The 22,684-nt window shown below is 57.2% G+C and overlaps 1 protein-coding gene across 1 annotated transcript in view; it reads left to right on the top strand.

The window, feature by feature from the left end:
* The window catches only part of MYH9 (myosin heavy chain 9), a 90,088-nt gene extending 68,583 nt beyond the window's left edge, over positions 1-21,505 (top strand). Inside the window, exons 19-41 of the mRNA XM_061206501.1 lie at positions 669-829; positions 1,676-1,784; positions 2,795-2,926; positions 3,322-3,528; positions 4,075-4,212; positions 4,965-5,088; positions 7,039-7,210; positions 7,988-8,200; positions 8,876-9,020; positions 10,259-10,465; positions 10,676-10,780; positions 11,022-11,174; positions 12,328-12,576; positions 13,676-13,888; positions 14,050-14,262; positions 14,563-14,724; positions 15,815-15,943; positions 16,821-16,909; positions 17,013-17,136; positions 17,444-17,652; positions 18,315-18,423; positions 18,529-18,701; positions 19,956-21,505. Coding sequence (XP_061062484.1) covers positions 669-829; positions 1,676-1,784; positions 2,795-2,926; positions 3,322-3,528; positions 4,075-4,212; positions 4,965-5,088; positions 7,039-7,210; positions 7,988-8,200; positions 8,876-9,020; positions 10,259-10,465; positions 10,676-10,780; positions 11,022-11,174; positions 12,328-12,576; positions 13,676-13,888; positions 14,050-14,262; positions 14,563-14,724; positions 15,815-15,943; positions 16,821-16,909; positions 17,013-17,136; positions 17,444-17,652; positions 18,315-18,423; positions 18,529-18,701; positions 19,956-20,073 — 3,654 coding nt within the window. The 3' untranslated portion in view covers positions 20,074-21,505. The remainder of the gene's footprint in view (positions 1-668; positions 830-1,675; positions 1,785-2,794; positions 2,927-3,321; positions 3,529-4,074; positions 4,213-4,964; positions 5,089-7,038; positions 7,211-7,987; positions 8,201-8,875; positions 9,021-10,258; positions 10,466-10,675; positions 10,781-11,021; positions 11,175-12,327; positions 12,577-13,675; positions 13,889-14,049; positions 14,263-14,562; positions 14,725-15,814; positions 15,944-16,820; positions 16,910-17,012; positions 17,137-17,443; positions 17,653-18,314; positions 18,424-18,528; positions 18,702-19,955) is intronic.
* Positions 21,506-22,684: the final 1,179 nt, after the last annotated feature.

Genomic DNA, 22,684 nt, shown 5'->3' on the forward strand with positions numbered 1-22,684 from the left:
CCTTGCCCGTGGGCTTAGTAAGAGAGCCTTGTTACTGTACCAAAACAGCCCGGTAATGGTGATGACGGCTGAAGTCCATTTGGCACTGGTCACACGCTTGACCCTGTGCTTAGTGCTTTCTGTACATTCTCTTGTTTGACTCCCACGGCTCTCCTAGAAAGGAGGTGCTATTATTTGCTTTGTTTGTTGACTTTTCTTTTAATTAAAGAAACCATTATTCCCATTTTACAGGCGAGGAAATACGGGCTCACAGAGGTTAAGGCCTAGGGTCATCTAGTTAGTATTTGATCCTGAGCTGGAGTCTGTGCTGGGCTTGGACAGAACAATGATGCTTGGCCGCCTCCGCTTGGAGGGTGACCTGACTGGGCATTTGTAGAACGTGACTGCAGTGTGCGGGGCGGCACAGAGAAGGAAGAGGAGACCTCCAGGGTCCCTTCAGGGCCGAGACTCTGTGTTTCTCTGCCAGTCTGACTCGTTACCTGCCCCATGCCGGCCCCCACCTGCCTGCTCCCCAGCGTGCCCCCAGCCCCGCTTTCCCTGCACCGGGAGAAGGCGGCCCGCAGAGCAGCAGGACTGACCCAGGCTCCAGGCCCCTCCCCCGTCCTTGGCCTTGCTCCAGGGCTCCGCAGGGGTGGCAAGGGGTAAGTGGCCAACTCTCCTCCGTCTAGATCAAAGCCCTGGAGCTCGACAGCAACCTGTACCGCATCGGCCAGAGCAAGGTCTTCTTCCGGGCCGGCGTGCTGGCTCACCTGGAGGAGGAGCGGGACCTGAAGATCACGGATGTCATCATCGGCTTCCAGGCCTGCTGCAGGGGCTACCTGGCCAGAAAGTGAGTCCTGGGATGCCTGCCCCGCGCTCGGGCCCTCCCAGCTCTCCTGTAGCGGAGGACACTGAGGAAGCGGTGGCCTGGGTGCCCTAATGCCAGTCAGGGCCCGGGGAGACCCCTGTGGCCTTTCCTGCCCCCCGGCTTCCTGGATTTCTGCCTGAGGTTTAAAGTGAGCTGGTGGGAGGGGTGACTGTGCTTGGATTTGCTCGTCACGAAAGCTCCTGCCACCGCTGTTCCTTCCTGTGTCCCTCACGTAAGGATGACACCCAGAGCCGGCTGTCCCCAGAGGACGCCGTGCTCCCAGAGGAGGAGGCCATCCTTGAGTCCTGAGCAGCTCCTGTGGGGTCAGGGGCTGACTTGCTGCAGGAAGGTGGGTGGGACAGCTGCACATCTGTCCCCTGAGCCCTCCGTGTCTGTGCTCAGGGGTGTCTGTTCCAGCCTGAGATCTGAGCGCTGGGGGATGCAGCATGAGTTTGTGGTGTTTGGACAAATGGACCTGTGTAGGACATCAGCTGCTGACATTCTCCCTCTAAACCAAAGCCACAAGATTGTGGGTGGCACCAGGGTGGGGAGCTGCAGTCGATAGATGGACTTGATGACCAGGGCTCACACTTGACTCGGATCTGTGGTGACCTCACTCGCCCGAGTGACCTCGGCCCCAGGCACCCTCTGTGAGGTCACCCACAGGATTCAACCCGAAGCCGACCTCCTTCCTGCCACGTCTGTTTTGTGGTGCCCCTGGCAGGGGTCGGTCCCTCCGGAAAAGCCTCCATGAGTGAGGTCAGGACTGTCGAGAGGGAGGTGTGCCATCCCCCGCCTGGAGGGCTGACTGTGACTCTCGCCCCACAGGGCCTTCGCCAAGAGGCAGCAGCAGCTGACGGCCATGAAAGTCCTGCAGAGGAACTGTGCCGCCTACCTCAAGCTGCGCAACTGGCAGTGGTGGCGACTCTTCACCAAGGTGGGTCTGGAAGGGCCTCCGCGTGACACGGGGGACGAGCAGGGCTCAGGCCCTGGGGCTGGCACTTTGCCTTTGCGTCCCTGTGCCCAGCACAGGAGCCCGGGATGATCCTGCCCATGGGGTCTAGAGGGGTGTGAGCTGGGGCATGTGTCTGGCGTGGACGGCCACGGTGCTATCAGGCTGGGCTAGGGCGGCTCCAGGGGCGGCTCCCGGGATGTCAGGGCGCAGCCCGCCCACCACGGCTCCACGTGGCGACAGTGCTGCCCACCCAGAAACCACGGGCAGGTCAGAATCTGCACCCGGCTGGATGGGTCCTCCCTAGCCTTCACAAAAAATTCGTTAATTATTAAAGTTGTTCAGGCTGCTTTTGTTTATGATAAGTAATCTGTGGTAATTGTGAAAAGTTAGACTAACCAAAAGGGTAAACAAGAAAATAAAAATTCACCTATAATCCCTTCATCCTTGTGCCAACGTCGATATTGAATAGATGTTTCAATATTTAGTCTGCTTTTTAGAAATTATTTTTTCACTCCCGGTAAATCTCTGCTGTGTAAACCACACACCTTCTTACATAGCTGAGCTTTGACTTGTATAAACAGTCATGTACTTTGCATTTTGCATTTAAAATTCCTTCATGAGCATCATTTTTAAAAAGTCAGCATACTGTTCCCTAGAGATGTTTCATAATTTATCTGACTGTTTTTCCAGCAGTGGATGTTTCTCTCTCTCTGAAATTTTCACTGTTATAAACAATGCTGTCCTGAACATCTTCATGCACACATAGGGGTAGTTTCCCTGAAATGTAATTAGTGGGTCAGAGGCCTATGGCACACAGTACCAAATTGATTTCCAGAAAGATTGTACCCATTTGCACCTCCTCTGCCCTGTGTCCTACCTGCCTCTCACTCTCATGAGCTTGCGCTTCCACAGGTGAGGGGAAAGCCCCGCGGCTCTCAGCCTGGACAGGCATCTTCCGCTGAGCGTGTGTCCTCCTCAATCTCCTCTCCTAGGTCAAGCCGCTGCTGCAGGTGAGCCGGCAGGAGGAGGAGATGATGGCCAAGGAGGAGGAGCTGGTGAAGGTGCGGGAGAAGCAGCTGGCCGCTGAGAGCAGGCTCTCAGAGATGGAGACCCTCCAGTCCCAGGTGGGTGTCTGCCGGCTCTGTCCAGGTAGTGCTGCCACCTGCTGGCAACCAGTAGGTGAGGCATGCTTGGTTAATTTCTCTGCAGACCCTGTTCAGGGTTTTGTGATGTAGGAAGGCTACCCCATGGGATGGAAAGCTCATGAGTGTTGGGCTCAAGGCCCAGCCCCTCTCTGAGCCTGTTTCCTCGGGATCTTGATGTACAGCTCACGGAGCGGTGGTGAGGGATGGTGGACGTGATGTTTAAACATGCCTGGCAGCTTAAGCGTCCTGAGATGGAAGCTGCTCTCATCAGCAGGGCTCTCCCTGCAGGAGCCTGCACTGGAGACCAGTTCTGCTGTGGGTACAAGTGGCCCGAGGCGGCTGTAAGAGCTCACATTTCCCACTTGCTCTCACAGCTCATGGCTGAGAAGTTGCAGCTGCAGGAGCAGCTCCAGGCAGAAACGGAGCTGTGTGCCGAGGCCGAGGAGCTCCGGGCCCGCCTGACCGCCAAGAAGCAAGAGCTGGAAGAGATCTGCCATGACCTGGAGGCCAGGGTGGAGGAGGAGGAGGAGCGCTGCCAGCACCTGCAGGCTGAGAAGAAGAAAATGCAGCAGAACATCCAGGTGCCCGGAGGAGGGGCAGGGCCGGACCCCGGGCACGGGGCGGGGGATGGGGTGTGTGGGGAGCAGGGGCGCCACAAGTGCCATGGGAGGACAGCCCTTGTCCCGGGGGCAGCCTTGGAGATGTGTTCTCTTTGGGGCGGTTTTCTTTTTTTTTTTTTTTTTAACGGCCGTGCCGCGCGGCTTGTGGGATCTTAGTTCCCTGACCAGGGATTGAACCCAGGCCAATCAGCAGTGAGCGCTCGGAGTCTTAACCACTGGAGCACCTGGGAATTCCCTGGGTGGTTATTTCTGACACGTGTGTGTCAGGTGCCTGTTAGCGCTGCCCCACTGAGCGTCGAAGCCAGTTTAATTCCCCTCCTCCGTCCTCGCTCTGGCTGGTCTGAGGAGCGGAGGGTGGATGCTTGCTGGACGAGGCCCCTCGGAACACGTGACCCCGCGATTGGCCTGGGGTTCTTGTCCCCGCATCCCAGTTTTAAATACATGACTGCACACGTGGGGGCTGGGCCCCATCCCAGTTGCTCAGGCGTCGCCCTGGCTTCACGTTAGGAGCTGGAGGAGCAGCTGGAGGAGGAGGAAGGCGCCCGGCAGAAGCTTCAGCTAGAGAAGGTGACCACTGAGGCCAAGCTGAAGAAGCTGGAGGAGGACCAGATCATCCTGGAGGACCAGAACTGCAAGCTGGGCAAGGTGGGGCGGCAGCCCGGCAGCCGGGGCACCGGGGCGAGCGGCTCGGGCAGCCGGGGCACGGGGGCGAGCGGCTCGGGCAGCCGGGGGACCGGGGCGAGCGGCTTGGGCAGCCGGGGCACCGGGCCGAGCGGCTGGGTCCCTGTCAGCATCCGCCTGGCGACAGGTAGCAGCTGGGAATCAAGTTAGAGGAGAAGGAGGGACAAGGTCAGGATGCGGACCTCCATCTCCAGAGGATGGGGGTGGCCAGGTTGACAGGGCAGGACGGCTGCCCGGGACCCTGTGATGTGGGGAGTTACGCTGGCTGTGTGGCCGCTTGCTGTGGGATTAGGGCTCCACTGGTGGCCACACAGAGCAGAAAGTGAGAAGAGCAGGGGCACTCTGGGGGGTGAGGAAGGGGGAGGTCGAAGGCATGGAGAAGGTGGCGCCATCCTGCCTGCCCTGAATTCCCTCGCTGACACTCACTGTCACCTGGCGGCTCTTCTTACCTGAGCAGAAAAGGGGGACGCAGGCCCAGGAAGGGCTTGGGCACCCCCTTTATGGGTCCTAAGGAGGCTTACCCAGCTATTTCAGAGGAGCTAGTGACCTTTCAAAATGACTCCTTTGATCTAGGAAATCCTAATGAACTTGACCAGGTGTTTAAGGCCCTGCCCCGCCATTCAGTCCTCAATGTCTGGGTGAGTCGTGCCTTGAGGAGAGCTGACGTGTTCTGCGCTCAACTGACTTTAAGCTCTGACCCACCCTTGTCCCCCCAGGAGAAGAAGCTGTTGGAAGACAGAATAGCCGAGTTCACCACCAACCTCATGGAAGAGGAGGAGAAATCTAAGAGCCTGGCCAAGCTCAAGAACAAGCACGAGGCAATGATCACCGACCTGGAGGGTAAGGGGGTGGCGGCAGGAATGGTCGGGCTCGGGATCGCTGGAGTGTCCCCTGCTCGGGGGCCCAGCCTGGGCCTCGCTGTCAGGAGCTGGAGTGCCGGCCGGGTCTCCCACTCGCTCCGTGCAGGCGAGGCTGGGGTCTGTGGTATCCAGCCAGTGCCCTCGAGACATGGGGGTCAGCGCCTGCTCCCTGTGGAGTCTGGACCTCCAGGCACTGGTTGGGAGGGACGCTCCCCCAAGTGACGAGTGTTGAGAATTGAGCTCTGGCGTTTCTTTCGTGTCGCGCACCATGCGTTTCACAAGCTTCTGAGACTTCCTAGGAGCTTCTAGGTTTGACTGCGGCTCTGCCACTTACTAGCTGTGTCATCTTGTACCTATTAACCTCCGTGAGCTTGAGTTTCTCTTACCTCTAAGGGGACACAGCGAAAGGGTGAGTGTGAGGACTGAACTAAATGTGCATGGACATGCTGTGTGTGTTGTAAGATGCCGGGCAGGTATCGCGAGAGGCCATTGCTTCATGTGGGGCAGGGAGACAAATCATGCCTCCGTCTCCCTGTGCCCTGGGATCCGTGGTGGCTAGGAGGATGGCACAAGCCCAGGTCTGTGCTGTCTGGGGACCCCTTGTCCCCCTGCCCCTTGAGAGGAGTGGAACGGGGGGCAAGGGGAGCCCAGACCACTGGGGGGGCTCTGAGCTCCAGCCAGAAACCACTGCTTCCTCTGTGGAGACGTGGGGCAGCCCGGTGCGCAGGGCAGTTGTCAGTGCCCAGTGGACGTAGGGCCGAAACCATCTGGGCTGGTGGCTAGGAGAATTTTCCCAGCTTGGTTTCTTGGCCCCTCCTGGGTTAAGGTGTTCAGGCCATCAAGGGGAAGAGACGTCCTGACACAGAGATCTCTTCACCTGGGAATAGTCTGAAAGACTCCCATCATCCAGGAGTCTTGGAGCAGCAGGCCTGCTGGATTGGCAGACGTGAAAGTGTGACACTAACAAGTGTTGCCAAAGATGTAGAACAGTCAGAACACACACACGCTGCCAGTGGGAGTATAAATTGGTAGACAGTTTCGGAGAACAATCTGCCAGTGCCTAGTGAGGTTGAAGCTTTGCCTGCAACCCATGCCTCTTGTCCATGTGCGTTGGGAGTCATGGGCAAGAACGCTCACAGCATCGTGGCTCAGGAGGGCACACAGCTGTAGGCTGTGCCCATCTATCCTACAAGTGCCCATCAGCTGGAGGATAGACAGACAAGTTGTGGTGTGTTCACGTGGTGGAATACACAGACAGAAGTCCAAATGGATCGATTACAGTGACACTTAGGTTGCTAAATCTCAAGATTTTAACATTGAGCGACAAAGGTAAGATGAGGAATAAGAGTCACCAGCCCTTACTGCGCACACTCTATGGGCAGGCACGGTTCCAGGTGCTTTCAGATACCAACACATTTGAGCCTCCCAACAGCCTAAGGAAGTAGCTTGTCTTATAGCCTTACTACTCAGATGAGGCACAGAAAGGTAAGGACATCACCTAGGTGATGTCATAACAGGAGTTGTAAAGCCCATTGGACTCTGGCCCCGCTGTACCGTCTCCATAGAATTCATATAGGACAGATCCCTAATGTAAGTTCAGATCCATGCAAGACTAAACGTTATAATTTTTAGGGAGGCAGACATGGTGGAGCCTCAAAGGGAAACGAGGGAACTGTAAACACGAACTTTGGGGAAATAGTTCCCTTGGTGGGAAGGGTCAGTGGGTGGGGTTGGGGAGACAAGGACTTGGAAGCTTATGGTGACGTTCTTTCCCTTCATCCAGGAGTTGGGTATGAGTGTGAATGATGATCATTTAAACAGCACAGATGTTTTGTAACAAATATTTGGCATTTTATGTAAGGTTTGAAGACAAAGACAGATCTGTAGCCACTGAGGGGTCTGTTCGCATCTCTCCATTCTTCCTTCTCAGAGCGCCTGCGCAGAGAGGAGAAGCAGCGTCAGGAGCTGGAGAAGACCCGCCGGAAGCTGGAGGGAGACTCCACGGACCTCAGTGACCAGATCGCCGAGCTGCAGGCTCAGATTGCTGAGCTCAAGATGCAGCTGGCCAAGAAAGAGGAGGAGCTCCAGGCTGCCCTGGCCAGGTGAGGGCCAGAGCATCAGCCAGCGCCCGCACTCTCAGTGTGCCCCCTGCTGTGGTTCTCGGTGCATCAGTGAACTGCGGGCACGCACTCCGCTGTTGTCTTGGAAGCCAATTAATGACAAAACGTTTTCTGTTCACTAAAAGTGCAGTCTAAGGCTTCTCTGTCACTTGTAATCCCCAAAAAAGTCATCCACAACCCTAGTCATCCAATCATAGCAATTCTTTCCTTTTTAAAATTTCGTGGCTACAGGCATGCTTTTTAAAAATAGATTTTATTTTTCCAGGCATATTTAGATTCATAACAAAATTGAGCAGAAGTTACAGCGAATTCCCAAGTTCCCACGTGAACAGCCTCCCTCATTAGCAACCTCCCCCACAAGAGTGATACATTTGTTACAATTTGTGAACGTGCACTGGCACATCATTATCACCCAAAGTCCGGAGCACATTTGTATTTTTACTTAGTTGCTGTAATCATGGACTGTGGCATTTTATTTCCTTTTTTTTTTCAGTTAACATTTCATTTTTTTTTTTGATGTTTAAAGCACTGAATCTTAATTTGGAAAATGAAATGATTCTTCTGTGAGGTTTTTGAATTCTCCAAGTGGAATAGCGCTAAGTCTTCTGGATACGTCAGATGTTTTTGCTGAGAAGAGCTCCTAAGGGCCATGACTATGACTGCCAGAAGTGGCTTTGGCTGCACCTCTCTAAAGCCTTTTCTGCAGACTCTGCGTAGGTGACAGTGACCTCATCCTGATGTTGTTGCTCTCTTTGGCAGAGTGGAAGAAGAAGCCGCCCAGAAGAACATGGCCCTAAAGAAGATCCGGGAGCTGGAATCTCAGATTTCTGAACTCCAAGAAGACCTGGAGTCTGAGCGTGCTGCTAGGAATAAAGCTGAGAAGCAGAAACGGGACCTCGGGGAAGAGCTGGAGGCTCTGAAAACAGAGTTGGAGGACACTCTGGATTCCACGGCTGCCCAGCAGGAGCTCAGGTGTGTCTTGGGACCGACTGCCCCAGTCACTGAGGGATAGGGGTGGTGGTGCAGGAAAGGGGAGGCTGTGGCCTGGGAGGGGTGGACCCCAAGTCTCTGCACACACACAGTGGCCTGTTGTCATGGAGCAGAGAGCTCGGAAGCTGATGGTTCCTCAGCGGCTTCTCCCTAGAGTAGAAGAACTTGGCTTGGAGTTGGGGTGAGGCAAGGGTGGGCTTTAAAGCTGAAAGGCTACAGAAGCCTCTACAAAGTGCGTCTGTGGGGAATTCCCTGGCATTCCGGTGGTTAGGACTCTGTGCTTCCACTGCAGGGGGCACGAGTTCGATCCCTGGTCGGGGAGTGAAGATCCTGTATGCTGCATGGTGCAGCCAAATAAATAAGTTAATTAATTTAATTAATCTGCTTATAACTCACTCCTGGCTCCTCGTATTTAGAATAAAATCCAATTCCTTACATAAAAGGCCTACGGTACATTAAAAAAATAAGTAAATAAATAAGGTGTGTCAGTGAGCCTGGGCTGTAGGATGGATGGCCGCGGAGAGAGGCCAGCGGGCAGAAAGCTGCCTGGGGTGACCAGTGCCCCTTGCCGGGGGCTCTCTGCTGCCACAGAAGAGCCCCAGGGCAGCATCGCTCCTGGATCCCTGGCCTCCCTCCTGAGGGCGTTTCTCTGTCCAGGTCCAAACGTGAACAGGAAGTGAACATCCTAAAGAAGACCCTTGAGGAGGAGGCAAAGACCCACGAGGCCCAGATCCAGGAGATGAGACAGAAGCACTCGCAGGCCGTGGAGGAGCTGGCAGAGCAGCTGGAACAGACGAAGCGGGTGCGTGGGCCTCCCCAGGACCGGCTGCGCGAGGCTCTGCCACCGTCAGGGGGGCCCTTGCAGAGTCTAGGCTGCAGCCCTTCGTGGCTGTGTGACTTGGGGATATAGGTCCCTCTGTGCCTCAGTTTCCCCGTCTGTAAGGGAGACTGATGATAGCCCGTCTCATACAATTAATGTGAGAGTTGGAGTTGGTAACACGTGAGGCACTTAGATAGTAAGGGCTCGGTAAGTTGTTCAAGAATCATTTATTCTCATTCTCATTATTATGTTGTTCATCAACCTGCCAGACCAGAAAATTTCATGGAATTGGAGCGACTCTGAAACTGAGTTTCAGAGGGCCATCGGGGTCCCCTTTTCTGAAGCCCGTCCCTTCTCTAGAACACCCCCAACAGGTGGTCAGTTGGAGTCTTCGTGGGAGAACCCTGGGGATGTTGACCCCAGGTGGTTTCTCGGCCAGGCAGCTGTGGCCGGGCAGTTCCTGAGCAAGACAAGTCCTGCATCCCGTGGATTCCAGCTCACGGCCACCCTTGGTGGCAGCCCGAGAATGCAGAGGCTCTTCCACGTGGCAACCTGTACAATATTTTCAGAAACCTGCCTTGTCTACCTGTCTACCTTCAATTTCCACCTGGTTCTGGGCAGGTTGAAGCCTTGCCTGGTCCTTTAGCTGTTTTCACCCAAAGTGACTTTGCATTCACGCTGGGTCCGGTTTACCCTTGAACTTGCCCGTGATGCTGTGGCCGGCTCGGTGCGGACTAGATTGGGATTGTCGTGGTTATTCTGTAAACTCGGCTTTTATGTTGTTTGGAAGAACATTACTGTGTTACTTTGAACATCAAATTTTCAAGAGGCTTTCCTGGAAGTCTTAACTACAAACAATTATAATTTCCCTCATCCTATAATAACAGCGCTAAAATCTTAACATCAGCCATGATGACATCTTGCCCTTGGATGCTCCCTGAACCCCGTGCAGGAGGCCGGGCAGGGATGGTTTGAGAGCTGGGGGAGCCCACGTGCCGGGTGTCTGGCCCCAGCTGGGTGCTGAGTTCATGTCAGGCCCGAGCCTTCCGAGTCTGGGGCCTTTGCCAGCTCGTCATCCCCTGGACTTGCCCAGTGTCGTTTTTGCTGCAAAGGCAGCCGATTCTGGGTCTGGATCCGCCGGATCTTCGATGATGTTAGAAAGACCAGCCTCACGTCACAGGTGCCCCCTTTCACGTCTTTGCTTTTCTCCCCGCTGCCAGGTGAAAGCCAACCTCGAGAAGGCCAAGCAGACCCTGGAGAGTGAGCGAGGGGAGCTGGCCAACGAGGTGAAGGTGCTGCTTCAGGGCAAGGGGGACTCCGAGCACAAGCGCAAGAAGGTGGAGGCCCAGCTTCAGGAGCTGCAGGTCAAGTTCACCGAGGGGGAGCGCGTGCGCACGGAGCTGGCCGACAAGGTCTCCAAGCTGCAGGTGAGGCCTCCTCCGGACCTCCTGGGTCCTGGCCCACATCGCCAGGGCTCCCACTCTTCTCTCTCTCTCTCTGTCTCCGCAACCTGGTTCAATCTGCGAGGCCTCTGGGGTTCAGCCTGTGACTCAGGTCCAGCATGGCCAAGAGAGCCGAGGTGGGGCCCAAGCAGCCGTGGTCGAGCTCACGGGGCTTTGTCTCCCATCCGTGCGCAGGTCGAGCTGGACAATGTGACAGGTCTTCTCACCCAGTCGGACAGCAAGTCCAGCAAGCTCACCAAGGACTTCTCCGCTCTGGAGTCACAGCTGCAGGACACGCAGGTAAGGGCGGCGACGGGTCCCTGTGCCCGCACGGCATTAGGGGCCAGGCTTCTGGGTCTTTGTCTCAGAGCATCCTCCCCTGCATCCGTGGGCTCTCTGCGTCCTCCCGGCTCCTTGTCAGGTCTTTGCTGGCTGCCCCCTGAATCCGAGGGACCGCTCCCCTCTTCCACCAAGGGTGTGGGGACCGTGAGGCCCTGACGCTGCGGGTCCTGAGCCCCTGCCCTCCTTGTTCTCGGAGTAGGAGCTCCTGCAGGAGGAGAACCGGCAGAAGCTGAGTCTGAGCACCAAGCTGAAGCAGGTGGAGGATGAGAAGAACTCCTTAAAGGAGCAGCTGGAGGAGGAGGAGGAGGCCAAGCGGAACCTCGAGAAGCAGATCGCCACCCTCCACGCCCAGGTTCGGAGCCGGCTCCCTGCAAGACACCCCAGGGAACTGTGGGTTGGAGCCTGCAGGCTGGGGAGCTTCTGGCGGGGCGCCCACCTGGACTCCAGAACACAGCCCTGCCGCTGGGTCCACCCAGGCCTCCCCGAGCTGGACACCTTCCCTTGGGGAGCTCCTGCCCTCCCCAGACCAGGGCTCATGCCTGGGGTCCCCAAGGAGAATTTAGGAATCCGTGAACTTGGGTGGAGGAGACGTACATCTTCATTTCACCAATCTCCAGCTGGCCTTCAGCATTTTCTTCTGTTGTGAATGTAGGCAACAAGCCGTGGCCCTAGCAGTGCCTGTGGCCTGTTCAGTAGAAACCACCGGTCATCGTGTCTGAGCTGAGGCCAGGCTTTGGGAAGGTCTTCGTGCTCCTAGCTACTCAGGAGCCTGCTATCTGCTGTGCTGATAAAGAAGCACGATGGTTACTGAACCACAGTCTTAAAAAATACCCGACAACTGCACTTTTCTATATTGGTTTCTTGGTAATCCTACGTATTTTGCTTTATGCATGTTAAAACCTCGTTATGAGAAGGAGGTCATAGTCTTCTCTAGACTCTGAAAGGGTCTGGGGCCAAAGATAGACCAAGGGCCCTCTTCCGGATCCTGTCTTAGGACTTAACGTGCCAGAAGATCTGCCCCAGGTCGGGGAGGATGCAGGCTCAGTTCCACACCTGGGTGGCGGTAGGGAGTGTGTGCACGGTGGCAGATGTGTGTCCAGATGCGAGGAGGGGGCTGCGAGACGGACGCCTGCAGGCAGGGGGCACCAGGCTGCTGCCTGGGGTAGGGGAGGGGAGGGGAGGGGAGGGGAGGAGGCTTCCCACTGTAGGCCTCCGTCTTGGTACGAGCGGCTGGTGCAGGTCACGACTGAGAGGCCTTCCCAAGCTGACCTGCGGTGTCCGCCTCCCCTGGGCTCCATGCGCTAGGCACCTGCCCTCTGCAGAAACTCCATTTCCCTGGCCCCAGAGGGAGAGGGAAGTGGTTGGGGGAGCCGTCTCCGTAACTGGGTTGGCGCCCTGTTCCTCCGCTGGCGGGTGGCAGGCCAGCTCCCAGCTGTCCCAGGTGCGGGCATGTTACCCGAGCAGGTGCCGTGCCGGGTGCCTCCTTACCCCTTGCTCCCGCCCAGGTCACCGACATGAGGAAGAAGGTGGAGGACGGCGTGGGGTGCCTGGAGACGGCCGAGGAGGCCAAGAGGAAGCTCCAGAAGGACCTGGAGGGGCTGAGCCAGCGCTACGAGGAGAAGGTGGCCGCTTACGACAAGCTGGAGAAGACCAAGACGCGGCTGCAGCAGGAGCTGGACGACCTGCTCGTGGACCTGGACCACCAGCGGCAGAGCGTCTCCAACCTGGAGAAGAAGCAGAAGAAGTTCGACCAGGTGGGTGTTGTGGGTGCTGCCACCGCCTCGTGTCCTCCCGTCGTCAGACACCCTGCCTCGGGCAGGAGCCGCTGTCCGTCAGCCTGGCCCGGGGTCACCATCGCCCACCTCGGGAGGAGGCCCTGGGGGGCAGGCAGTCAGAGGGCCCTCCCGGATTCCAGCTCGTTGAGGCACCTGGAAAGAAAGCGCTCAGAACTGGGTGTCTTCACACAATAGGTTTGGGAGCAACTTTTCCCCTTTCTTGGTTTTTTATGTTTTTCGAATCTTCTCTAATTAGAATTTTTCTTTATACGTTCATAACTCTTGCTTACTCCAGGAGATCTGAGGCAGCTTATCGAGACGCAGACAGTGGGGTGGGATAGAAAAATGGCATAAAGCAGGGGTCGGCAAACTGGCCGAGGGCGCCCACTGCCTGTTGTGGACAGAGGTATTGTGCACAGCTGTCACTACAGCTGCTTTTGTGCTAACGTAGCAGTTTACGCAAAGTCTGAAGTCACACGTGCAACGTCTAAAGCGTTTCCCATCTGGCCCATTTAAGAAATAAGTCCATGGAATAAAGAGGTGCTGAAGCAAAGGGAAGGGGAAGGGGGGAAAATAAGATGATACGGTCAGGGTGGGCCAGCGCAGGGAAAAGATGCCTCACATCCTTGGAGGAGGGCCACACGGGATTCGTGCCTCCGAGTAGCCAGATTCACATTCTTTTCAAGGTAAATGCCAACCAGTCATTCAGGAAAACTAGGGGCTTTCCAGGTCCTGAGGGTGAAATATTTACTTCCTGTGGGCTCTCCTGGAAGGGGCACTGAGTGTCATAAAGAACCTTGGTTACTAAGTGATAAAAGTTACACAGACGCTAATGGGTTGTGGCAGAGGCCATCTCCGCCTTCGTCTGCTTACGAGGACACACTGCACAGCACGTGTCACAATCGGAAGCAGCCGGCTCGCTGCTCTCCTTGGTCCCCCTCCCCCCAGACCTGGCCCCTGGGACCCTCCTTCCCCAGGGAGTTCGGGCCCGGATGCTTTACCTGCCAGAGGCCAGCAGGCCCTGAGCTCTTTCTGAGAGCCGGTTGCTCGAGCCTCATGGTGCCCGCCTGTCTCCCAGCTCCTGGCCGAGGAGAAGACCATCTCCGCCAAGTACGCAGAGGAGCGCGACCGGGCGGAGGCGGAGGCCCGGGAGAAGGAGACCAAGGCGCTGTCTCTGGCCCGGGCTCTGGAGGAGGCCGTGGAGCAGAAGGCGGAGCTGGAGCGGCTCAACAAGCAGCTCCGCGCGGAGATGGAGGACCTCATGAGCTCCAAGGACGACGTCGGCAAGAGCGTGCGTCCCCGAGCCCGCGGCCGGCACTGGGGCGGGGGCGGGGGCGGGGGAGGGGGGAGATGGCCTCAGGACGCGAAGGGTCAGGGGCTCACGGACACTGAGGCCGGGGACCCTGGGGGCCTCGCGCCCCTCTGCTCCTGACCGGGTCCCCTCGGCGGCAGGTCCACGAGCTGGAGAAGTCCAAGCGGGCCCTGGAGCAGCAGGTGGAGGAGATGAAGACCCAGCTCGAGGAGCTGGAGGACGAGCTGCAGGCCACCGAGGACGCCAAGCTGCGGCTGGAGGTGAACCTGCAGGCCCTGAAGGCCCAGTTCGAGCGGGACCTGCAGGGCCGCGACGAGCAGAGCGAGGAGAAGAAGAAGCAGCTGGTCAGACAGGTGCGGACGGCCCTCCCGCTCCCCTGGGCAGAGGCGGGCAGGGAGCCCCGGGTTCTGGGGGCTCCTTTCTCCTTCCGCTGGGACTGTGGGAGTCCCCTGATTATGCCCTCCATGCCCTCACATTCCAATCCTCTGCCTGGGGGTCGGTCACCCCGTCTACTAGGGTTTTATGGTCAGGAATCCGCACTGTCCCGGGAGGCCCCGTGGACGCCATGGGACTGGACCAAGCCCACCTGGGCCGTGAGCTGAGGCAGGGTCTGTGGGTATGTCCGGCCTCCTGAGCCGTCGGCATCTCCCCAGGTGCGGGAGATGGAAGCTGAGCTGGAGGATGAGAGGAAGCAGCGCTCAATGGCCGTGGCTGCTCGGAAGAAGCTGGAGATGGACCTGAAGGACCTGGAGGCCCACATTGACTCGGCCAACAAGAACCGGGACGAAGCCATCAAACAGCTGCGGAAGCTGCAGGTGAGCTCAGGCTGGACCAAACCGGAGCCGGCTGCACATGGCAGCGCTGGGCTCAGCACGGGGCTGGGACACTAGTGGGGTGGCCGATGAATGCTGGCAAGTGCCACCTTGCCCTCCCCGAGGAAGGTCTTGGGTGCCTTTAGCTCCATCTCACAGATGGAAACCCAGAAGCTGAGCAGAAACAAACTAGTCAGAAGCAAACTTGCAGTAAGATTGTTGTCTCTGAGTGTCTTAAACAAAGAAACAAGTGTACACCTAGAAATGCAATGGCGTTATAGTCACTTAGTCACTTAGTGGCAGATTTCTAGAATAAACCAGACGTGACCCATTCCAGCCTTAATGGATGATGGTGAAAGGTTCCAAGCTGATGGTTCAGAGAAGCAGCCCGGAGCACAGAACACGTACTTGGCCTCATCAGTAATGAAAGAATAATAAGTTTAAAAAATCAGCTCTGAGATGCCACATCATATCCAGCAAACCAGCAACAATAAGAACGAGTGTAAACGCTGGTGTTTGCGAGGTCGTAGGGCATAGGTGCTCTCATTGCTGGTGGCCGCTCTACCTGGTACCACTTGGCCGTGCCCAGCAAGGGTTGTATCCTTTGGCCTGGGGAATCCCAATTTAGGATTTATCTGCAAAAGGAAAAAAACCACAACTATTTCCCAAGATCTTCAGAGTTAAAACGAATCACCAGTGAACAAAGGACCTATGACCACGCCATGTTGCCGGGACTAACCTGGCAGGTGGCCGTTGACCTGGAGCAGTGGGGATGGCGCCAGAGCGCGGGATCCAAATCAACAGGAGGTGGTAGAAAGTAAACAAAAACATAGCTGGACTTGTACCCACCCGGGGACTAACGCTGCGGCAGGTGTGCTTTGTAAATCCTAACAGTCAAAAGCGTGTAAAGATGGTATAGAATAAAGGGAAGCTTTGTCTTTACTCTTTTGCCCTTTTATAGCTATGTTGGTTGAATGTGGCCGCAGGCTGAGACCCAGCCATCGGTCCCCGTTAGCGGGGTGTCCCTGTGCGGGGGGTGGGCACACGGGAGTGGCTGGGATGGTGGCACCAAGCCTCTCCTCCCTGCCCTCAGGCCCAGATGAAGGACTACATGCGGGAGCTGGATGACACCCGCGCCTCCCGCGAGGAGATCCTGGCGCAGGCCAAGGAGAACGAGAAGAAGCTGAAGAGCATGGAGGCCGAGATGATCCAGCTGCAGGAGGTGGGCCGGGCCGGAGCAGGGCGCTCGGGGCCTCCACCCACCTGCCTGGGCCACCCGAGCAGACCTGGAAGAACGGGCCAAGCTCCAGGAATGGGCTGGGGTGGTTCTTGCTTTCTGAAAGAACACCCCTCAGGGTTTCATTATGTAGCAGGGCTCCCTGGTGTGATTAAAACGTGTGTGTGAATTAAATTGTCACCTCCTGGGGCCGGCTCCCTCATGAAGCGAGGCTTTCACCACGGCCTGCTGTGACTTGCTGCCTGGCAAGGAGGGGTCCCTCCCACAGGCTTACGGCACTGAGTGTCCCCTTGGCGGCCTTGTCCCTCACGCGAGGCAGGTTGTGAAAGCGTTCCCCAGGCTCTAGGCAGTCTTCTGCCTTGAGGATGCTGGCTACCAAGTTGCTCCTAGCCGGGCCAGGCATCCAGGCTCTCCTCGTCTGCCCTGACCAGACCGGCTGTGCCCTCCTGCACACGTGGGTCTCTGGTGAGGCCGCCTCACCCTCAGGGTGAAGCCCTTGCCCCCACCGGCTTTCAGAGCCCCGCACTCTGGCCTTAACTCAACGTCTTTGTCCTGTCGCCCCTGCTTCCTGTCTGCCTGGAAGGTAGAGGGACCGGCATCCCGTCAGGCCAGGATGATTTCCTGTTTATTGCAACCTCCCCGGCACCTGGCTTAGTTTTTAGCACTTAGATATGGGGGCTGTGTCATCATACGGTGCCTAAGCTGTGACTTCAGAGGGGCTCCTGAGAACGGGCTTCATGGAGGAGGCAGGCCTGGGAAGGGGTTTGGGAAGTGGGGGCCAGGGGCTCACAGTACCGGGGACAGAGGAGGGCTGTTGGCTGCGGGCGGCCCCGGTGGGTCACATTCCGGGTTCCCGTGGCAGGAGCTGGCGGCTGCCGAACGTGCCAAGCGCCAGGCCCAGCAGGAGCGGGACGAGCTGGCTGACGAGATAGCCAACAGCAGCGGCAAAGGGTGAGCCGGCGTGAGCGCGGCGTGTTCCGCCGGGCGAGGAGCGAGCTGGTGAGGGGTTCCCCGCTCTGGCTCGGCCCCTCTCACCTCTCCCCCCACTCCCCAGTGCCCTGGCGTTGGAGGAGAAGCGGCGCCTGGAGGCCCGCATCGCACAGCTGGAGGAGGAGCTGGAGGAGGAGCAGGGCAATACGGAGCTGGTGAACGACAGGCTGAAGAAGGCAAACCTGCAGGTGAGTGGCCGGGGCGGCCGGGCCTCTCTCCGCACCAGGGCCGCCTCGGTGACGTGAGTGGGCCTCCCCAGTGGCCGAGGCAGAGGCAGCCGCCCCCTGATGCTTAGGGGATAATGTCCTGGTGCCTGCACTGGCTCCTTGGTTCCTCTCTCTCGGGTGTTGAGCTGCTTCTGGACCCTTCACGTTGGGCAGCTCCCTCTTCTGGGAAGGCCTAGTGATCAGGGGCCCTGCAGGGTCCAGCTGCCCCTCCTCTGCCCCCAGCCGGGATCCCCGCCTTCCTCAAGGTCACCAGCCCTTCTTCCCACAGATCGACCAGATCAACACCGATCTGAACCTGGAACGCAGTCACACCCAGAAGAACGAGAACGCGCGGCAGCAGCTGGAGCGCCAGAACAAGGAGCTCAAGGTCAAGCTGCAGGAGATGGAGGGCACTGTCAAGTCCAAGTACAAGGCCTCCATCACCGCCCTCGAGGCCAAGATCGCACAGCTGGAGGAGCAGCTGGACAACGAGACCAAGTGGGTGCCCCTCGCTCGTCACCGGGCACCATCTGCCGGCTCCTCTGTGTGCCCATCCCTGAGACTGTTTCCCCCCATCCTGACGGGGCTCTCATCCCTTTCCCTGGGGCCTTTTGCTGGGGCTTGTGGAGTTTGAATAGGACCCACAGCCCACTTCTAAAGTTGGGGAGCCTGATGACTCTCTGAGGACTGAATCAGAGAGGTGGGGTTCCCACCCACCTGGGCAGCCCATCCGTGGGCTCAGCAAGACTGAGACTTCTTTGGGGGTAATGGGGGTCAATCTTCCTTTTTCCTAGCTTTTTTTTTGGCTGCACTGAGCAGCATGTGCAATCTTAGTTCCCTTGAGCAAGGATTGAACCCATGCCCCCTGCACTGGAAGCACAGAGTCTTTAACCACTGGATCGCCAGGGAAGTCCTCTTTTTCCTAGCTTTATATGTGCTCTCTGAGATGTGTCAGTTCCCTTCCCTGAACCTCAGTTTCCTTACCTGTGAAATGGGGCTAATCCCAGTGCCTTCATAAGAGTGTTCAGTAAAGACAGTCCACCTTAGCATCAGAGGAAGTACCAGTGAGGCCCGGGAATGGGTGGCCCGGCCTGTGGATTTGTTGGCCAGACCCTCCGAAAGAGGGTGCCCCCCTGAGCCTCTGTGTTCATGCCTTTCAGGGAGCGCCAGGCGGCTTGCAAGCAGGTGCGTCGGGCCGAGAAGAAGCTGAAGGATGTGTTGCTGCAGGTGGATGATGAGCGGAGGAACGCCGAGCAGTACAAGGACCAGGTGTGTTGGCGACGGAGCAGGGCCCTGCCCCTTGGCGGCTGAGGGCGGGGAGGGCCACAGGCATGAGGGGTCGTGACCGGGGCCCCTGGCCACGCGTCTCCGCAGGTGGACAAGGCGTCCACCCGCCTGAAGCAGCTCAAGCGGCAGCTGGAGGAGGCCGAGGAAGAGGCCCAGAGGGCTAACGCCTCCCGCCGGAAACTGCAGCGCGAGCTGGAGGATGCCACGGAGACCGCGGATGCCATGAACCGCGAGGTCAGCTCCCTCAAGAACAAGCTCAGGTAAGCCCCGCCGGCCCCACCTGCCCGTTCGCAAGACCCTCTCTCCTTCAAAAAGTTAGTTTGTCCTGAAAAGCAGAATTCGGAAAATGAGGCTCCTATAAACTCGGTCACCTTTCTCAGCTAGATGTCAGTGAGCAAGGTGCTTAATGACGCCGAGAAAGTGCCGGTCAGAGAGTCCTTCCTCGTTCTCCTTGCCTCCTGGGCTGTAGCCCGGCCTTTTTTTTTTTTTTAATTAATTAATTAATTTATTTATTTATTTATGGCTGTGCTGGGTCTTTGTTGCTGCGCGCGGGCTTTCTCTAGTTGTGGTGCACGGGCTCTAGGCACATGGGTTCAGTAGTTGTGGCACGTGGACTCAGTAGTTGTGGTGCACGGGCTTAGTTGCTCCACGGCATGTGGGATCTTCCTGGACCAGGGATTGAACCCGTGTCCCCTACATTGGCAGGTGGATTCTCAACCACTGCGCCACCAGGGAAGTCCTAGCCCGGCCTTTTAAATAAACTCTCCGGGTGATTTATTCCCGTCCTGCCTGAAGAGTCTCTTCCTGTCGCAGCGCTAAACCCGATGAGAACGTTTTCAGGTTTTGTCAACTAGAAGTTGCTTGAGGCAACCCGGCCGGTCCCTGGCACAGCTTTAGGCGCTGGGTGAAGACAGGCATCTTCTAACTCTGAACCAATGGAAAGGGCTGCTTGGCGATTCTCAAAGGAGTGTCACATTCAGGCAGCATGAAATGGTTGAGGCAGAGGGTCTTTTTGGTCGAGATTCTCACTGCTTACCTCCTTTTCCCAGTGATCGTTTTTTTAAAGCATAAAAGCAACAAGAGCAGACAGTCTAGTCAGTGTGTGGTACCGATTTTCTTAGCCGCGACCGGAAGGAGACGCCTGTCTTTGTACACTGTACACAGTCATGTGTGTCTCTTAGTTTCACCTGTTTGGTACTAAGTGTGATCAGGGGGTGGCATTTTGCAGAGGCAGCTTCATCTGCTCTTGTGCCTCCCCCCTTTTAATCAGCCCCCGTTACCTGACAGTTTTTTGCTAGTGTTTTGGGTGAAAGTGGGAAGCTTCAGGCCGGGGGGGCAGGAGGGGACAGCCCTCCTGTCCCCGCTGGAGGCTGTGTCCCCGGAGGCCCCTGCCCCCCCGTTGCTTCTCCCTGTGGGATGTCAGGAGCTAGTTTCCCTCTAAAGGTCACTTTGAAACACATGAGCAGTACTGCGGCCGCCTGGCCAACCCTGCTGACTGCTGCCTCTGCCCCCAGGCGTGGGGACCTGCCGTTTGTCGTGCCCCGCCGAATGGCCCGGAAAGGTGCCGGCGACTGCTCGGACGAGGAGGTGGACGGCAAAGCCGACGGGGCTGAGGCCAAAGCGGCCGAGTAACAACCTCTTCTCCTGCTGCCCGAGACGGACGACAGCACCGACTCCGCTTCCCCTTCCCAGCCCCTGCAGCACCCCTCCTCCCTCCTGGGAGTGCTGTGACCGTGACCCCACCTCGTCCCCCCAGGCCAGGGGACCTCAGGCCTCACCTCCCCGCCCATCCCCCCAGGCCTCCTTGAAGGGCGTTCCGGCTTCCTCTGCTGCAGCCCCTCCTGCTCCCCTCCCACCATCCCCCCCGCCCCCCGGAATCTAATACCAAAGAGTCAGGGTCCTGGGCCCTGGCCCAGGAACAGAGCGACCAGCAGGATCTCCCCCCTTCCCTTGCCGAAAAGCACAAGATGGTGAGGTGAGGAGGGCAGGCCTCCGGGGATGGGCAAGAGAGTTTTCTACGAATCTATTTTTCTTCAGACTAAGGAGTTTTGCTAGCCCGATGCCCCAGAAGAGTTGTCACCTTCCCCCGCCTCCGCCACCCTCTCCCTTCTTTGCTGTTGGCAATCACACGCGGTGACCTCACACCCTCTGCCCCAGCGGCCCCCCACTCCCGTGGGCTCTGGGTGGTCCGGCATGAGCAGGCCCAGGGGGTCCACCTCTGTGCAGGGCACAGGAAGCTGGCGCGGGGAGGGAGGGGCGTTCCTCCCCACCCCTGCCGGGCGGCGCCACTGTCACCTTCCTGATTCTGAAATGTCTCAAGTGCAATGATGACCCCTTTCCCTCCTTTGCCGAGGGCAGCCCGCCCCTGCTGCAGCAGGGCTTCTGGGCTGAGAAGACAGGGCCCAGGGGCCAAGCTGGAGAGGCCAGCAGTGACCTCTCCCAACACTCTTGGGGACCAAATATATTTAATGGTTAAGGGACTTGTCCCGAGCCTGACAGCCAGAGCAGTGGAAAGGGCCAGGTGATCTCGAACCTACTCCAGGACTGGGGCCCGAGGGTAGTTGACCTGCACCGTTGACTCAGTATAATTCAAGACTCTGCCATCTGCACAGATATTTTTAAAAGAAAAAAAAAGTTGTCTTTTCTCCCTCTAACTGTAATAAATGGTAAAATTCCAAGTCTTTATCACTGCCTTTCCTTTGGAACCACGTCTAGAAGAGAGTAGCTTGTCCTACACTGGTCTACACTGGTGGCTGAATTTCCCTGTGTTCCTAACTGTTTTGTATATGCTGCATTTAGACTTACTTATGGCAAAGAAGACATTTTTTTTTTTTAAGGAAACAAACTCTCAAGAAATCATGAAGATATATAAAAGCTACATATGCCTAAAAAGCTCTGAATTCAGGTCCCAGTTGCTGTCACAAAGGAGTGAACAGAACTCCCACCCCTGCCCTTTTTTTATATAATGAAAGTGCCTTAGCATGGTTGCAGCCGTCACCACTACAGTGAGCTGGTTTACAGATGTTTTCCACTGAGCATCACAATAAAGAACCTTGTGCTATGAGCCGTGTGTCTGGGGGTGTCTCTGCGCCGGAGCAGGTGGCCTAGAAGGGACTGTACCTGGGCCACCTGGAAGGGACTGTGCTTTGCTTCTGCAGCAGGCACCTACTTGGTGCAATTTCTGGAAGCTTCCAGGAATGCAGCACGGCTGGGGCACAGGCTCCAGTAGGGAGTGACACTCTGCAGTGACAGCCTGCAGAAAGGCAGGCTGGCCAGATTCAAGGATGCTAAGAGTGTCTCATAAATCTTGGTTCCTTTCAATTACTGAGTACCTACTATGTGATTGACACTGAGCCGGCCTGGGGGATTGAGATACAAGGCCCAGGCGCTAACTTCCAGAAGCTTTCTTAGTCATCAGACGATGCAAAGCCTGCCCTATGGAGATTCATCCCAGGTGCCATAGAAGGGGGGGGGGGGAATGAGGGAGTCGGTGCCGAGGCCTGTGGGTACTGGGGCAGGGGCTCTTCACAGCACTGTCAGAGCCTTTGTTCCTTCCTTCTTCATTCTTTGAACAAAGGCTGAGCATAGACCAGGCTCCTTGCCAGGTGCTGGGAGTGCGAGGGCAGGGGAGACGGATGTCCCTGCAGTTGCAGGCAGGAGGGGAGGCAGGAAAAGTCTCTCCGTAGAGAAGGGGTTTGGTGCCCACTTGATTCAAGGTGTGGACTCAGGCGGCAGGTCTGCATGTGGGCCCTCGGGGCCACCGTGTGGCTGGCCCGGTTGCTAAGGAGAGCTGCAGGCTCCTAGACAGGGCACCCACCAGGCCTCCAGCAGCCGACCCGGCCAGCCTCCGAGCAGGTGCACTTTCGGGCCCTGGGAAGGAAGCAGCAGGAGGTGATGGGAGAGGCGGGTGGGCGCCGGCGCTGGAGCCTGGGGTGCTGCTTCCTCTCAGCAGGGCCACACTCCCTTAGAGGCTCTGGGCGGGGGGCCTTCCTCGCCTCTCCCAGCTTGTGGTGGCTTCAGCCTTCCTTGGCTTGTGGCTGCATCACTCCAATCTCTGCCTCCGTCTTTTCGTGGCCTTCTCCCCCGACTCTGTTGTCTCTCTGTGTGTCTCTTATAAGGATGCTAGTTATTGGATTTAGTGCCTACTTAGATAATCATTGTTGATCTCAAGATGTTTAACTTAAGGGATTTTCAAACACCCTTTTCCACATGAGGTCACATTCACAGGTTGCAGAGATTAGGT

The sequence above is a fragment of the Eubalaena glacialis genome, chromosome 11 (assembly GCF_028564815.1).
Source record: "Eubalaena glacialis isolate mEubGla1 chromosome 11, mEubGla1.1.hap2.+ XY, whole genome shotgun sequence".
Lineage (NCBI taxonomy): Eukaryota > Metazoa > Chordata > Mammalia > Artiodactyla > Balaenidae > Eubalaena > Eubalaena glacialis.